Source organism: Phyllostomus discolor, chromosome 8 (assembly GCF_004126475.2).
Source record: "Phyllostomus discolor isolate MPI-MPIP mPhyDis1 chromosome 8, mPhyDis1.pri.v3, whole genome shotgun sequence".
Classification (NCBI taxonomy): Eukaryota; Metazoa; Chordata; class Mammalia; order Chiroptera; family Phyllostomidae; genus Phyllostomus; species Phyllostomus discolor.
Window position 1 is genome coordinate 64,263,836 of NC_040910.2, and position 18,473 is coordinate 64,282,308.

The following is an 18,473-nucleotide window of genomic DNA, read 5'->3' on the forward strand; positions in this document are numbered from 1 at the left end:
AGGATATTCCCTTTCAAGGGAATGGTGTGACTTAAAGCAAGGGAAAGCAATGCAGGAGATGTGATTAACCAGCCACCTAGCATTCCTGCTAGGATTAGGATTCATTGCATACAACAGAACATCCTCAAATGACAGTAGTTTAAATAAGATGGTTTATTTCTCTCTCTTTTACAAGAAGCCTGGAAGGAGGCAGTCTCAAAAGAGGTGAGTGAGGCAGTTTCATGAAGTTGTCAGGTACTTTCTTGCTTCTTTCTTTGTCATCTCATGGGTTTGTTCCTCATCTTCACAGACCTGAAGGCTGCTAGAGCTCCAGCCATTTCATCCTTGCTTCAAGTAATAGGGTGGAGAAAGGAGGAGGAGAAGAATGCTTCTCCTTTCCTTTTAATGAAATATGTCCAGACGGACCACACATTTGTTTCTATCTCTTACTGGAACCTAGTCACACAGCCACGCCTAGTTACCAGGGAGGCTGAGAATGCAGTCATTTGGCCTTGTGAGATGCATGGCTTCTCAATTCACACCAATGTAAATGGTGTGAATTTACGCCTGTACCTCCCAGTAAGCTGCTTGACACATATACCTCCTAGGCTTTGACCACCCCTCCCCATATCCAGTTATACATTTTTACAGTAGCTCTGCTGGGCCCATGCAATTTCAGAGCAGATTTGGGATTCTCAAATATTTCACCTCCACTATGTCTGGAGCTCCATATCAGCTCCATGTTCACAGTGACCCATAGCAGAAACTGTAGCATCCTTAGATGTTTCTCTGTGTTTCTGTCTCTCAATCCCCACCTCCCTAGACATTAGTGCAGTCTTATTATTTCATGCTATCTCTTGAATCTTTGTTTTCTTCCAATCCACATTCTCTTCTGAACCCCGGACCCACACAGCCAACTACCTACTAGACAGGTCCACTGGGATGTCTCAGGGGCACCCCAGGCCAGTCAGTGTCCATCGCCCTCCACCAAACTCACTCTTTGACTGTTCCTTGTATGTTAGTGAGTGCTGCTGCACCAGCCAGCAAGTTCACCTTGACATGTCTCCTGTCTCTGTTCTCAGAGCCACCGTAGGTCCTGCAGGCCCATCATGGTCCCGTGTCAGTTGCCAGCCCTCCTTACTGGTCGGAGCTACTGTGTAGTCTCCTAACCTGCATGCTCCCTTGTAACTCATTTTTCATATTGAATCCACAGTGATGCTTTTAAAAATCCAAACTTAATCCTGTTACTCTTGAATTAAAACCTTTCAGAGATCCCTAAGTGGTCTTAATCTTCAAATGAAAATTTTTACACGGCCTATAGAAATCTACCTGAATGGTCTGTTCCTGTTTACCATGAAATCGCATCTTTTCTCTCTCCTCTCTTTCATCTTGGAATTTCAGCCTTCTCTAAGTTCCTTGATCATGAACTCCCTGACTCAGGATTCCCTCTCTGCTTCTGTTCTTTCGTTCAGAACTACTCACTGAACACCTATCATGTACCAGATACCATTGTAGACACTGAGGATGCAAGAGTGAGTGAGGACTTATATTTTCCTGTGAAACTGCCAATAAATGTGGGTAATTTAGGGCACTGATAGGAACTACAAAGAGAATAAAACAGGGTAATGTGATAAAGAGGGACTGGGGTGGGGCAAGGAGGGAGGCTCTTGGAAGAGTGACCCCGGGAGGATCAGAAGTTGGCCGGCCATAGGAGCATCTTGGAGATGGTTCGGGCAGAGGGACCACCAAGGGCAAGGTCCCTGGGTAGGGATGGCACCTGGCTGAGTTGAGGAACTGAGGGCAGGCTGGAACATGGGAGCAGAGAGTGAGGGATAGGATTTTGGGCCAGCCCCTATGGCCTTCTAGACCCAAGTAAGGAATTTGGGCATATGGATTTCACTTGACCTGCTCTGTCTGATATGTGTCTCTTAACTGTCTGTTTTGGTCCAAGTTAGAATAACAGTTCCGACCACTTACAAGGCAGAATATATGAGAATTCTTACAAACTAGAATCTCACCAAGATAATTCCAGTGATTATCCTAGGTCGTGGATTCTTGGTACATTGGTTGTGCCCTTGTCCTCTGCTGCCTTACTCGTTTTCCTCATTGAGATCTTTTCTTTTCACAACCAGAAAATAGTTATGAGCGATTTTAGGTTAAGAGGTGAGTACTGAGTAACAGGTTCTGTTTGCCTTGGTTGAGAAAATGGGGTGTCGGGACATGGCAGGTGGGACCCATCAGGTAGCATCCACAGTGAACATCCCTTCAGAGACAGGTGAGGCCAGTCCCTGCAGCCTTGATTTTCAAACTAATAGGATCTGAGAAGCTCTGTCTGGGGTCTGTGAGGTGGGGTATACCAAGCCTCCTCCTCAAGCCCTGAAGGAAGGAGCCCATCTTGCTGGGGTCCATAAACCACGGGTGAATTTCCAATTCACTGCCCAGGAGTTAACAAAACATTTGCCTTGCACTGAATGAACTAATGCTTTTAGTTTCGCAATTTCAGAATTATCCGCATTTTAAGTCCAAGTGTACACAAGTGTTCTCCCATTCCTTATTTTATCCATGTGGACATGGTATGTCTCAGAATGGTCAGAGGGCTGGAGTCCGGCTGCCGCCACTTGGAAGCCTGGAGTTGGAAGGCACAGCCCTGGCCTTGGCCTGCCCCTCAGCCTGGCCTTGCTCGACTTCAGGGGTTCAAAGGGAGGCAGGGCCCAGATAGAGTTTGTCTTCAGTAAAACCCATCTCCCATTCCCTGTTTCCACTTACAAAGTCTTCTCTTGTCTTGGAAGAGAGTTGGTAAACTTTTTCATACTGAGATATTAGGCACATGAAATGTGCCTAATTCTGGAAGCATTTTCATTTTTATAGAGGAAGCTTGTGTGCAACACAAAAGCATGAAGAAAAAAACTGGGCCTTCCTCCAGTCTGTCCCAATCCTTTGCCACCTCTTGTGTCTAAAGGCAGCTGCACACATGCACCGCCATATCCCAGCAACAGTAGGCGGGTCCGCTCTGCCACAGACCATGGGCCAGAGCCAGGGTCAGAGGCCCAGAAAGGGAGCTCTCATTGCCAGTCCTTCCATTGTAAACAACAGTGACAAGCTCATGGCCATCAGCAGGCTGTTGGCAGCAGCAGATCCATGCTTTGGATTGAAAATTAGGTGAAAAAATCTTGCCAGTCTCAGGAGCCCCCAACTCTAGCACTCAGTGGTCACCTGGTGTCTCTGTCTCCTACAGTTCCTGACCTATCTTGTTTGTCCCTCCAGTGGAACTGTCGTTTCATCAGGGCATCAAGAGACCATTTCCTCGTCTGTGGCTCAGCTTTTGGTCAGGTTTTAGAAAACCCGGGAAGCCCTCTGCATTTATGGTTCATGTTTTGCAACTTAAAAATCTCTGTGGCTCCATGGGCCAACCCACAATCTCTGCCCAAGTAATGGCTCTTGATTCACAGGCCCCTGTGGCCGGTGACAGAGGTGCAGGGGTGGAATCTGGTGTCGTAAGGCTGATGTTTCAACCCTTCAACTTTCCCATCAAGTGCTGTCGCCAGGAGCTAATTTGGTATGCTCATTCAGACCTGTGCCTGAACCAGAAGGCCCTTGAAGCTCACAGACTTTGCTTTTTAAAAAACTTTAAACTGCATTCCTAGGATTTTGCCAGAATCGAGAAAGAACCCCTCGTATGATTTCAGGAGCAGGGACTGGCCATGATGTGGCCTGAGGGGGCAGATATCAGTGAGAAGGACATCTGACAGGAAGCCTCTGCGTAGTCAGTTATTGGCACACACACACGGACTCCCAATGCTGACAGGACCCTGGCAGGTCTCTGGGTCCATCCCTTGGCCCTATCCCACCCAGCATCTGACCCTTCTGCAGTATGTCCACCACGTGTTCGTCTCACCAGCCCTGGGGAACTCACTACTTTTCAAGAAAGCCCCTTTCATGCAAAGAGCTAACAATGTGGTCTATTCATTTACTTTTCAAATTGGGCACACAGAACTAAAAGACCCTGTTCTTGTGGAGCTCAGTGACTTGGGGGAGAATGAGAATATACAAAATAAATAATACACATGGTGGAATATGCTCCTCAGGGCGTAAATAGGGTGACGGAGAAGAAAGTTGCCCCTGGGGAGGGAGCAGCTAGTCTCCCCTGTTCATAGTCATATGGGTTGAGACTTAAAAGACAGAGAGGGACTGTCATGTGAAGAACCACAGGATGAAGACTGCAGGCAGGGGTGGGGGGTGGGGAGTGGGGGGAGTGATGGGAAGGGTCGAGGCTGTGAAGAAGGAAAGAGCTGATGTGTCTGGGTGGCAGGGGCCAGGTGGGTGACTGTGCTGGCTGGAGGGTGGTGTGGGGGTAGCCGGAGAGGGAGGGAGGGGGCGATTGCTAGGGCCTACGGGCTATGGTGCTGAGAGGCACAACTGGGGCTCCACTGAAGGGTTTCAAGCAGAAGAGTGGCCTGATTTGGCTTGTATTTTGCAAGCTTATTCTGGCAATTATGTTGAGAGAGTGGAATGTGAGCCATGCACTTGGATTTAGACATTTGTAGCTCAAGGCAGAGGTCTGGGCTGGAAATTCAAATATGGGAACCCCTAGTCTATACAGGGGTGTTGCATGTTATGGTGCTGAAGAAAATGAGTAGGGGAGCCCATGAGAGGAAAGAGCAGGATGAATGGAGTATGGTCCAGAGTGGAGTCTTGTGCTACTCCAGGGGCTCACGGGGTACAGGAAGGGGTGAGCAGGTGCAATCCGGAACAAGTGGCCAGTGATGTGGGTGGAATGCTGTGAGATGTCAGTTCAGAGATGACTTTGTTCAACCCAGTCTGTCCCCTCTTTTGTCCAGCCATTTCTGGTTGTCTTTGTTCATGTCTGATGTGCCAGACCAGGGCTTTACTCGGGTATGTGGATTATCCTTAATGAGTTTACAACTCTTTAGTGTCCCTGCACTGTTTCTTCAAATGTGTGGAGACTCCAGTCTTATCTTTCAAGGGTCTTCCTTTGTCTAGTTGATGCCTCCTTCCTGAGCGGCTTCTCCAGAGCTGCCGAGATTCTTCTGCAGGCCTGCTGTGTAGGGCTTGCCTCTGGAGGGCAGGCAGAGCATGCCCCGCCCCTCTGAAGCTGTGGGTGGTTGGCTTGGCAAGTTGATGGGCAGGGGATTTGGTAATCTGTTTCCCTTCACCAAACCTTTTTTCCTCTTCACTCTCTGCCTTTTGTGGATTCTAAGCATGAAGAAAGGCAGTAGCATCATTTAGTTTATTAGATTTTAAACATACTCTTGAACTTCTCAGTACCTGCAGTGTGTTCTAGTGGAAACCCCAGTAGACTGGGCATGAGAAGTCCTTGATTTTCTGCACTGGGGCTGCCTCTGAAAAAACTGGGAGACTGGGGCAGGGGCACTGGCAGCCTAAAAGAATGGACCTGGAGGTAGGACCTGGAGTTGGTGTGCACGCCCATGAGTCCCGGGGCCTCTTCTCATTCAGGATGTAGTTGGGACATGCGGGGATCCCAGCAGCTGTTGAGCTGGGCCTCAAAAATCAAGTGCAACTTAGGCGTGGGGAGGAGAGAAGGGTGTTGGTTGTGCTTGGGGAGGAACATGTCAGGGGTTTACTGTGACTGGTTGGTGGGGCTGTATTAATTCTAGCTCTTAGCTTGCATGGTGCTTGGCCTTTTTCGTACATTAGGAATAAAAAGGAGAGGGGGCTTCTGATTATTTTTATATGGAGAATGCCTCCTAAACACAAAGATCTTGAAAGCATCCCATAATTCCCTGTGCATTCTGCATTAGAACAGCCTGTAACTGGGCAATTAAGTGTCTTTCTTGTCTTCACTGTCATTTTCTGTGGTCAAACCCAGAATTTCCAAACCCAGCATTCTCAGCATTCTAAAAAAAAATTTCTCTGACAAATTTAAAAGTTAAGCAGGCTCCCCCACCTCCGCCCAATGGCAAAACCACTTGATTATTTCATTGTTCATTGTAATGTCCAAAGAGGGAGGTTCAGATACTTGACCATGGAACCCACTCCCTCTATTTGTCCTCCAACAACAATTCTTTGGGAAACACAACCTAACCTGATCTTTCTGTTACTATAGAGTTTTCCAACACGGAATAAAAGAAGTCTTAAGTATCAGGTAACTTCAGGTATCTCAGTGGTGGCATTATATTTCCTTTTCAAGTTCAAGGACTAGTTAGCAGAAGAAGACTGTTGGTGTCAAACCATAAATACAAATTAGACTCTGAAAAACTGGTTCCTATACCCACCAGGAAGCCTCTTAACTCTGAGAGAAGTTGATTGGATGATTGTATCAGGTTTAACTGAAACACCTGTACATGAACATGCCTTCCACCTACTGAGCAGTTAGTGTTTGCAAGCTGCCAGCCACAGGTTTTGTGCTAGTTTAAATGCCCTCGTGGCAATGTGGTGACAGAGTCTCTTGTGTCACTTCCCTATCATTGTGAGCTCCAGGTCCATGCCTGTGGGCCCAAGGCACACCTATATTGTAGCTTTCCATGGGGGCTTGCATTCTGCAAGGGCCCCAGCAAAGCTGGCTTGAGGCCTGAATCCTATTTCAAAGCCAGCAGCTGGTCTGGATGGGGAGGAAGCTGCAAGTCCTGGGGGAAGAGCATGCTGGGCCCTGCACATGTTCTAGCTGGTGGGCGAAGCTGAGTGTAGAAGCCGCATTGTTCAGGGTGGAGGTCTCTCGGCCAGCCAGCTATGTCTGGAATGACATTTCCACTGAGAAGTAAGGAAAATGGGGATCTGTGGGAGGGCAGTGGGTAGGGAGGGTGAGGGTAGTGGCCAAGCCTGGCGAGTCATGTGCTTCTGAGGGCAGCCCAGCATCTGCACACATGCAGTCTGCCTCTTGCAGTTGGGCTCGTCCCCTCTCGTGGCCTCTCTCCTCAGGGCTTGTTTCTCCCATGGCCCCTTCAACTTATGTTCTGTAACCATCCTCTCTTTGACTTTCAAGAAAACCTGTTCCCTTAATTGAGTCGTGAAGCTTTCAGGAATTGACCAGAATGGGACTGGAGGGGCTTCGAGGGCAAGGGGTGGGGGTGGCTCCATGCTGGTGAGAAAAGATGCAGAAGGATCTGGAAGATCTGGTACATTTAAAGGTGCTTCATCTTTTCTGGGTCCTTAATTTACTAGATTATAAGCCCCAGGCTAAGAATACAGCTGAGGGGGCAGATGTATTTCCTTCATTTCCTAGTCACCAGCAGCAGGAATCTGACCTTGAAGCGAGCTTGGATGACTGTGCCACTCAACCTTCCCCTTATCCTCTGGGGAGCTGGGTCTGCCTGCAGCCACGGCCTGTGCAGAAGCTGGCAGCGGCCCTTTCTACTGACACTCTCATTGGAAGAGCAGGTCTCCAAAGAGTTGTAGGGCTTTTCATTCCTGTGCTCAGCACCAAGGTTGGAGATGAAACACTGCCCTGAGTGGAGCCTGGAGGAGTGGGCACTGGCCGTGGGCCCTGCTGGTAACTGCAGACCCTGGGGCTTGGGCTGTTGGCTTCACACTAGGTTTGCTCTTTATCAAACAGGTTTGGGATTGACAGCATCTCCATGGCATCTGACTCTAATCATTCTTTTCTGTACATCTGATTTGTTGGGCTATAGCAGAGGTTGGCGAATTGTAGCCTGCAGCCTGATTTTATAAATAAGATTTTATTAAATGAATGGACCACACCCAATAATTTACATATAAGGCGATTTTGTGCTAAAATGGCAAAGTTGAATGCTGCCTGAGACCATGTGACCTGCCAAGCCTAAAATATTTACAATCTGACTCTTCACATATAATTTGTTCACTGCTGTGCTGAAGATTAAATATGAGTTGATGTAAAAGTTGTACCAAAATGCTTTTGGGATTCTGGTTGTTGTCCTAATAATATGGTGAATGCAAACATGGGGTCCCCATTGTTCCATCACTTGGAGTGGCCCACAGGGAGAGGCCCCAGAAGCCATACCCTGGAACAGTCTGTAAATGCCGTTTACCCTGGCCTGCAGCACCAGCCAGGCCAATGTTGACCTTCATCAGAGTACTCACAACAACTCCCCTATTTGATCGAGACAACAACCCTGTGACATAGTATTTCCTGTCAGAGAAGAGGGGGTCAAGGCTAGAAACACATTAAGTAGCAAGCTAAAGGGGGATCAGCAGAACTAGATAGCCAGGGCCGAGGCAGGTTCACATACTCTCGAGTGGGATCAAACACCTGCCACACCTGGAGTGGGGTGTCTGCCCTTCATTGCTGTTTGCATGGGTCTAGTCTAGCTTTGATGCAAGATTCTGGCTCTGGAACAGTGTCCTCTGAATGTCGGTATGTTCTCGGGCCTTGTGGGCTTCCCTTTGGGACAATGCCAACTGGGCTTTTGAGTATTTAGCCAGCCATTTGGCACTGGACTGGCAGCAGCTTCCTCCTGGCTCTCCCTGCTTCTCCCTCTCTGCCCTGTGTAGCTTCTGAATGGATAGTAGTTGAGGGAAGGAAGATCCCTTTACTCTTTGCATGTGAAACCCAGGCCTGCCCAGATTCCAGTAGTTCATTGAGTTTGGAATCCTGACTTATTGTTCACTGCCATATCTTCTTTACCTTGTAGTCTTTTAAATTGTCTGTAATTGTCTGAGTAAGAAATGAAAATATTCTCCTTATTACAAATTAATCAAATGATATAGATCAAAGGAAAGGCCTTCTGAACCAAACTCTCCTTCATTCCAGCTCCAGTTGCTGGCAATAACCATTGATGTTAATGTAGCATGCCTTTGGCTCTTTCTTGAATGAACACACACATTCATGTATGTGTATGTGTATATACACATGCATAGTTATTTGGTGTGTGTTTACATAATGACATTATGTTGTATATATATGCCTTCCTCTTTTCATTGTCTCGGAAATCTCTCAAAGGTTGTTCGTTTTCTAACTCATGATTTTTTAACCACTGTAGGGATATACCTAATTTATTTTTCACTTATAGGAATGATATTATAATGAATATCCTTTTTCATTTCTCTTTAAGTTTATGTGTAAGTATTTATCCAAAATACAGTGATTAACTTGTGGAGTCATAGGAATTTAAAATTTTAAATACATTCTGTCAACTTGTAGGTTTCAAAAAGATTATATTATATTATCATTTCTGTGAACAGTGTGTAGAGGTATCTGTCACACATGTTACTCTGCTGATATCAGTTTTTTTGTCAATTTTTGATGGATAAAATTGATATCACATTCCTTGTGGATTTTATTTGCATTTTCTTGGTTACTAGTGAGGCTGAGTACCTTTGAATATGTCTATTGGCTATTCATATTTCTCCTTTGTGAACCACGTGTCTACATGGCTTTTTAATTCTACACTTAGCTCTTTGATGCATCTGGAATTGAATTTTGTCAATGATGTGAGCTACAGACCTAAGTTTATTTATTTTTTATTTTTTTAAAGATTTTATTTATTTATTTTTAGAGAGGGAAGGGAAGGAGATAGAGAGGGAAACATCAATGTGCGGTTGCTGGGGGTCATGGCCTGCAACCCAGGCATGTACCCTGACTGGGAATCGAACCTGCGACACTTTGGTTTGCAGCCCGCGCTCAATCCACTGAGCTATGCCAGCCAGGGCTAAGTTTATTTTTTGACAAATAGATCACCAACACCAGTTATTTGTTCTGTGCTTTCCCTGCTGATTTATATGCTGTGTTTATTATTTATTAAACTCACATGTATACTTCCAAAGTTTTCATTCTGTCTCATTATGTTTTTCTTTCATGACTAATACCACATTGTTGGAGTTGCTGAGACTTTATCAAGTAAATATAATATAAGCTTTGTGTATCTATATGCTTGACATCTGGCAGGTGATGTCCTGCCTCATTGGTTATGTTTGTTTGTTTACTTGTCTGTTTTTGGTCTTTGCTGTTGTGTTTGGTTCAATTTTTTTCTTGGCTATTAGTGCTCATTGTTTTTTAGATGAATTTTTGACACATTTGTCAAGGTTTAGTTGAGGTATTAATTAGGATAACATTGAATTTGTAGATTACTTTGTAGAAAAGTGGCATCTTTACAACTTATTAGTGTTTCTATCTGGAAATGTAGTATATTTGTTTCTTTGCACTTTTCTTATGTACCTACTTTATTGATCCCCCAAAATCCAGATTCTTTAATCAATAATATTTTTGTCATATTTTTTCTATTTATTAATCTCTGCTTCTATTGTCTATTAATTTTGGATTTAATTATTTCTTTTCTGACTTCTTGAGTTCAAAGTTTCATTCACCCTTTTTCAGTACTTTCTAGTAAATGTCCTGTGGCTCTCCCGATTCTTCTGCTCGGGCCACGGCCCACAGTTTGATTAGTGGGATTGTTCTTTCTGAAGAAATTTTTACTTCTCATCTTGATGTCTTTATCCAAGGAATTATCTGGAATACTATTTTTAAATTTCCAAATTTATTTTGGCTAGTTCATGTTTAATTTCACTTCTTGTTTTCTATCTTTAGTTGTGTCTATTTTAGGTCTGTTATCTTTGAGATTTATTGAGATTTTCTTATTACCTAAAACATAGTTTGTAAGACTGTCCCATATATGTTTGAAAATAATTTACAGTCCTTGTTACATGGACATAAATTTTCTCTATGTCTGTCTAATTGAATTGGTTAATCCTGTTATGTACATAATCCTGTTATGTATATGTGTATATCTTACTGTATATTTGACCTACTTGATGTATCTATTCTGAGAGGTATGCTGAAGTCTTCCACTGTTATTATAACTTTATCATTTTCTTCTCATGCTTTAATTATTTTTTTTGTTTTATACTTTTTCTAGGCCATGTTATATGCATAAAGGTTTCTGACTATTATTTATTTTTGGTAAACTGGATCTTTCCTCACTATGAAACATCCCTCTTGGCCCACTTTTATCCTTTTCAATTTAAATTCTGTTTTGTCTAATGCTATTATTACTATACCTGCTTTCTTTCTGTTAATATTTGCCTGGTGTCTCTCTTTAAAATCTTTGCTTGTTGACTTGTTTGACATAGGTATATCTCTTATGTGAGACTATAGTTAAGAATTATGTAATCCAGGATAAAATTCTACATCATATGACCAGTGACTTGAATTCATTCTCATATGTTGGGACTGATGATATAATTGGACTTACTATTTTCATTTATGTGCTTCACTTATTGTAACTATGATTGAAAACCTTCTTCAACTCAGGATCCCCAGAACCAACCAAAGGGCCTGGCTCACAACAGTAGGTGTTCAACCAATGCTCATCAAATAAGCACTTCCTTGATCCTCTAATTCTGATCTGACTTGAGAAGCAATTGTTGGCAAAATATCTTAGTTGTAGTGGGGTTGGGACTAAAGTTCCAGTGATTGGTAAATAAAGTTTCAAGAAGGATTTAGTTGCATTATTTAGTCTAAAGGACTTTCTCTATTTGTGTAGATTTAACATATGAAATTTTGAGTTTTCTCTAATATAGCAGTGGAGGTAAAGACTAAGGAAGTCCTGGTGGCATCTACACCAGCCACACTTCTGCTGCTGGTGCAAATGGAGGACATTCCCCAGCCAAGGGGGGATGTTTATTCCAGCTGTGCATTTGTGTCTCAGATTTATGTTTCTAGCTTTACCTACTAGAGCACTGGACAATTGTTTTACTTTTAAAAATAATATTATGACAACATTGACTTTATTGCAGACTGTTCTTCAAGGAGAACCACTGTGCTGGATACAGATGAACACATTTAACTAAGGATATATAAAAATGAAATCAGGATGGCTCACAACCCATTAGACATCGGTTGCTTACTTAATTGACAAAGAAATTGAACAAACTTTAAAAAGCATATGTTCTGTCACAGTGAAAAGAGTACTAGACTACAATCAAGGGCCTCCTGGCTTGGCTGTGCCAACTGGGCTCCTCCAAACATCCCTGGAGATCTCTTTCAGGACAAAGTTGCTGAATTAGTTGATCTCTCATGTTTCTTCCAACTATAAAATGCTTCTAGCCCGTGTCTGGAAAATCTTATGTGAAGCTCCAGTAACAGTTAGTTTAACCAGCACCTTGAAAATGCTGCCATGAGCTACCACTGGTAACTCAAACCAGGTTTATTGTATTCAGTTATGATTATAAACCATCCACGTCATAGCTTTGAATGCTATGTTAAGCATTGATGGGTTTTTCTATAAGCCTCTATACATTAGCCAGTTACTAGGCGGAGAGGATAAGACCCTGTGGCTCCTCCAGTTGCTTTTCCTTGTTTAGAGCAGTGCCTGCCCCAGCACTCTTTTGGCATTTGGAGGAAAGGACACAGGTGACAGGTGGGCAAGGCCACATGCAGCTCTCCTAAGCAGACACCATAGGTTTCCCTCCGAAGTGCTGAGCCCAGCCTGTGTCCTATTCTCCATCCTTGTGCAAATGACATAGTTTTGGAGTAGATGGTGAACGACAGCATTCCCTTTCTTGCCTGAATTTCAGATGGAAGCCTGGAAATGTGATCTAAGGCTGGGGGCTTCAATGAAGAAGCGGAAGTGTAATTCATGATCACCAGGCACATGATTTGACCAAGCACAAATTGCTCTGTGCTGAGTTTAATGATAAAGATCAAGGTTGCCCAATAAAAGATAGAGACTGGCTGAGCAAATGGATTTTCATAGCTCCTCTCTATCAGTATTTTCTTCCAATTTTCTACCATTTTCTTATTTTGATCCATCCCTAAGTTATCTATATCTCTTTGGGGGATGCTGACATTTTGGACAGTGGTCTTAGACTATTCCTGTCACAAGTGGGATCCAATAAGCCCTTCAAAAACCTCTGAGGACAAGAAGAGAGAAGGCAGTGGACAGGCTCACACCCTCTTTAATAGATACATATATGTGTAAGTAAGTAACACATTTGGCAAAAAGACTGGAAGGCAATTCAATATATTTTAATTTGAGTTTAACTGCTAGTGATGTTTACTCTAGATATTTTCTTACAGTCCTTTCTTAAAATATCCACAGTTGACTTTTAAGAGTACAAAAGTGAAATGTCTGATTTTGCTCATAAAAGAGGTCTGCCTGGCAGGGCTGTCAGTCTCCAGGGTCATGGTGCACCAGGCCGTGCTTCTCATGACAGCCCTGCCCTGGCCGTGACTAGCTTGCTCTAACCCAGTGTCTCTTCCCTCCAGAATGGCTGCAGTCTGTCCAGGCCACCATGATCCTGTCTGTCATCTTTAGTGTCATGTCCCTGTTCCTGTTCTTCTGCCAACTCTTCACCCTCACCAAGGGGGGACGCTTTTACCTCACTGGAATCTTCCAAATCCTTGCTGGTAAGTGGAGACGATAGAGTCCACATAGAAGCTGGGCCCGTCTAAGACTGCGGAATGATCAGTTAGTAGAAGGATGTGGCCCCAGAATGACTGCTTTTCCTGGGTCTGCCCATTAGACTGATTTCATAAAGTGCAGGGGTGTGTGTGTGTGTGTGCACATGCCTTAAAATTTGGGAACAAGCCACTTCTTCATGGAATGATGTGCACAGGAAATAGGGGTTGGGGGCTGTGGGAGGAAGGTCCCTAACTAAGCCAGACCTACTACCTGGAAGGAAGCTACAATCTGGACACCTAATCAGAGGTAAATGCTGAGGATATCAGTTTAGTGGAAGCCAGACTTGAGGATGGGTTCCTACACATTATGTCACCATGTCAGCATAGAAAATGGCCTGATGTGCCACTGAGAGCTGCCCAGGTTGTTCTCAGTATGTGTCTGTCACTCTAAGCAGTGCTGAAGCCACACTGACAGATTCTTACTTCCCTTTGCCCCAGCGCCTTGGTCCTACTGGGCTTCGATGTACTGTTGGCATTGGCAGGTGTCTTCATTTTGGCATCAATGTGTGACCTGCCATCATTTCCAAATGTGGGAGCCTGACAGCACACAAGAGACCTTTATCTCTTCCCTATTCTGTCTTCAGGTTCCCGCATTGGACAGATTGTCCATATGTATGACATGCAGAGTCCTAGAAGCTTCTACCATAGAGGGCAACATCTCCCAACTTTGTCTTTAGATTCTGACCAATGTCTTACTCCATCAGCTCATCCTTTTGACCACTGACTGCTAATTGTCTGGGTCAGCAGGACATTGGTGAGAAGTAAGAGGAAAACGTAGTGGTGGATTCTGTAGTCCAAGTTAATAAGTCACCAACTCCATGTGGACCAGAGTACATCTGGGTACCATGAGATAATCTAGATTCTGGCTGTCTGAGTAGGCAAATGGCATAGCATCTCTTGTTTTAGTTGGTTGTCAGAATGTCCATGGTGCTGAGTCACCATCTTATGCTTAAGAACAGTCATTTGGAGGGTTGAAAACAGTTCATGTGATGTGGCCTGGATGTATGGATGGATGGATGGATGGATGGATGGTTGGATGGGTGGATTGAGGGATGGTGGCTATAATGGCTTACACAGGGCTCTATCATAAGATGCAGCCTGAGGTTGGATGTTGATAACCTTCTGTAGAAGCCAGAGAGTTACCTTTCTTGGAAAAAGGAAGTGACCTGGAGACCCATTTTTCATTAAATGTTTAAATATAACATTTCAATATGCACAGTTTTAGAATTTCAAAACCAAATAGTGCTTCACTCTTTGCATAGTTTTATTATACTAAACCCAGCTTGAGGGTTGTCGACGGTTTTGTTAAATTACTAATTATGCAGTAAGAGATCATTGCTAGGTTTGTTAGAAGCAGAGTTATCATTATTCACTCCAATTCCAATCAGAGTAATATAAAAACTAAAATGTATTCTGGGGTTTCTTTGGCTCCCCATTGAAGTTTGATATAAATGCAGATGATCGTGTCTATGGTATCAATGGATGTATCCCCAAGATAAAGTAATATAGACTTAGGAAGCAGAAATTTCATAAAATATTTATATTTGATCTCTATGAGCTTGTTACCTTAATGATAAATAAACTGGCATTGGGAAAGAATAAATTGAATGCATAGGTCACACAGCGAAAAACTGAAAGCTTCTCATGCCCTCTCACTGCACAGGCACTGAGCCTAGCTAGGTACCTCTTTATACCTAGAGATACAAAATACACCCCAAGCTTTAAGGGACAGAAAATCCAAGGTGGAAACTCTGATTTTTTTATTATTTTTCATTGACTCTGGCTTATGGTGCAAGCTCAATGCCAGTCTGCCTCATTATATCATCCCTATGTTCCCACACAACCGTGAGGAATAAGAGCCTGCACCATTAAAACTGAACTGAAAGTAGTGGACTGAGAAGAGCTAGGTTACTATTAAAAGGGCTCCTGGAGCAGACAGCACTTTCCTCATTTTCCCCACTAGGTATTTCAGCTTTAAATCCTGTAAAATTGCCTCTTTAACAACATCATTTTAAGTCAAAACCCGAAGTCCAGAGATAAGAACCATTGAGTCAAATGCCATGTCATCACTGTACTGTGTGTCAAAATATTTCATTCAGCATCAAACTCTTAGGCGTTGACATTTTCTCTCCATGTTCACCTCATTGTTTTGATCCCCCTCTGAACTCAATACAAGCCTTTTAGAACTCTGTGTAAAAACCTCTGAATTTAAAAGCACACAAGTTGTTCTTCCTTCATGCCCTTCGAATCTAGCTGCTTATCTCTCATAAGACCTACTTTTCCATTATCAGTGTGTCAGTTTAACTGTCCATATTTGAATAGGACTTTATCTTGGATAAGAACTGTTGAGCCAAAATAGCAGTTGTAATTTGTTAGTCCTAAGGATGTTCTGCTCTGAATTGTTAATTCTAGTCAATATGGTCTGAACATTTGTCTTCTAGGAACCCCATGTCTCTGCAGTGTTGCATTTGAACTTGCTGTAGAATCTTTTCCATTAAAATTGAGAACTAAAAGAGTTAGGAATTTGACTTATAGATTTTCTGACTTTTAACATCTGACAGTTCTAAATCAACTTTGTCATGTGTGTTTCCCAGGTCACAACCCATTAAGAAGCCAGTAACTAGAGAGAAAATCAGGGAAGGGTTGCTGGAATTGAGAACTGGTGACAGCCTGAGACATCACAGCTTCATATTGAGGAATAAGTCAGAAAAGCAACAGACAAAAAACAAAAAGAGGAAAGGAACGGAAGGAGGGAGGGCAGGGGGAAGGAAGAAGAAAGCAGCCCCACAATCATGGGATGTAAAATGTAAGTGTTCCTGCCATGGCAGAGAGGGTCCATGCTTGGCTGGAGCATCCTCAGAGCCTGAAGCACTTGAAGTGGAAGCCACCAGAATCTCCGCTGAGTCTCCCCAGTGACAGTGGCAGACATAGCTTCTCTTTGGGGAGCCTAGCTGTGACCTTTACAGATCTTACACCTAAGGATGCAGGAAAGGCAGGTGAAAGGTAGGGGGGACGGGGCTGTTGGGGCTAACTAGAGATGTAGGAGCTGTCTCTGCCTTGCTCCTTGCAGAGCTACAGCTCTGCATGTGGTTATAGGCCCACCTGCTTTGCTGAGTCATCTCTTCTCCACTTCATCGTAAGCCACAAGTCTCACATTTAAAAGCTATCTTTCCTTAATTACATACTTCGTAGGTTGGCGGCTTCCTAAAGACATTTCAAGAGGTGGCTTCATCTAGTTAAGTGCTTTTTTATCTTAGCTGTGCATCACAATTACCTGTCAAGAGAGGGGGTGCTTTTTTAAAAAGGCCAAATTCTCCACCTTCATTCCGGGAGAGTCCTGCTTCAGAGCTCTTAGGTGGGGCCACTCCCTGGGTGGCCCTTATCCATTCCAGGTTGGGAACTACTGGTGTAGCCATTAAACTGCCCCCAATCCCACCATCATTTCTAGGACATTTCTCCATGGGCCACTCATCCTATTCTTGAGTCATCGATTCTCCTCAGTCCCCTTCTTAGGGAACAGCCATCCCAATCCTATAGGATCCTCACTGTCAGAGCCTGTAGACACCTGTCCCCAGATAGCAGTTACCCTTGCCATCACTCTGTTGGGTTGGGTTGGGTTGTACTAGATGGGAAAACATAAAGAAATTCGAATAGATGCAGATGTGAGAGAAAAATACGTGTGTTTTATTTATTTTCCTTCTGACACCTGGCAGTGAGCTCTGTGCATGCCACATAAGAGAAGGCCCTAGGCCACCCACTTGTCAAATGACTGCGGAATCGTGTTCTCTCAGCAGCATCAAATTCAGGGCCCATGTGTAGTTACTGTCCATTGTAATTAAGAGGGACAGGAAACATGGAAGAAGGAGACTCCTGAGTGCATTTTATTTTTTCCATTTCTCTTGTCAAACAGATTGATTTAGCTATAGATAATGGAACTTTAGAATAAAGTAAATTGGGAAGCGGAATAAAAGCATAGTGCCTTCCCTGTTTGGAGTGCTTCAGGGACAGCCTCAGTTGGATGCCACATTTGGAAACTCTCTCATGAGAGAGTCATTCCAGATGTTGCCCTGGCCATACCCAGGTCAGAATCTTGAATGCTGTGGGTGACTTTCTAGGCTGCAGGGTCATTTGGACTCTGAAAATGGAAACTGGCCAGCAGATCAGAGAAGAAGGCTGTGTGTCTCACAGATGAATAGCCCAGTGCTTTCAAGACAACAGACTTTCCAGCCTCTTCCTGCCCCCTCTTGCTGCCCCAAGGATGAGGTGGGGGAGACAAAGGCATTCCCTCACTCATCACACCAGTGGCACCCAGGCACCTCCCACTGGCTGGCCCAGGGGTCTCACCTGATGGTCATTCTCTGTCAGCTTCACTCTGGCTTCTGCTGCAGGCTCTTGGAGGAACTGCTTGACAAAGGTTACCACGGTCCACATTTAAGTCATTTGCTAAATTCCTCCACTCCTTTCAATACTGTTGACTCTCCAGTACTTGAAACTGTTTATTTCCTCAGCTTCCAAATTTTACCATTTTCCCAGTCACCCATGTTAACCAGACAATCATACCAGAGTTCCCCCTCACCTCCCATATCTAGTCCACCAGTCCTGCTATTGCTCAGCCTCCTACAGAGACATTGTGTCCATTTCTTTTCTTTTACTCACTGATAGCATTGCAGCTGTGCAAAGCCAACTCATGTACCTTTCTGTCCCGTACCTTGTTCCCACCCCCAAATGTGATCCCCACACAGCTGTCAGGATGATCTTTCTAGACGAGATTGGGTACATTCAGGGTTCTATGGCCATAGACTGGGATGATCTTCCTAAAACATACATCTGATCCTGCTTTCTCCTCTGCTGAAGCTGTACTTCCCCCACAGCTTCTCCAACATGCGTTCAGGCCTGCTCTTTCCTGGCCTGAGTGAGCTCAAGCTTCATTGTATGCTGCTCACCCTGGGTCACGGGACACTCTTACCATGACCTGCTGGTGGTTTCCACCAAGTTCTCTGTTTTCCTTGCCTTAGTCGTGTTCTTCCTTCTACCTGGATTCCTTTCTTCACCTGGCTAACTCTTACACACTCTTTTGTCCCAGGCCAAGCACTGTCTCCTAGTCAGGCTTCTCCAGGGCCCCAGTTTTGGCTCAGTGCCC

At 44.2% G+C, this 18,473-nt stretch overlaps 1 protein-coding gene across 2 annotated transcripts in view; it reads left to right on the forward strand.

Annotated features, from left to right (window-relative positions):
* Window positions 1-18,473, forward strand: part of PMP22 (peripheral myelin protein 22) — a 31,451-nt gene that overhangs the window by 8,953 nt on the left and 4,025 nt on the right. For both annotated transcript variants that reach the window (XM_028534394.2, XM_028534393.2), the window contains exon 4: window positions 13,139-13,279. In XM_028534394.2, coding sequence (XP_028390195.1) covers window positions 13,139-13,279 — 141 coding nt within the window. The remainder of the gene's footprint in view (window positions 1-13,138; window positions 13,280-18,473) is intronic.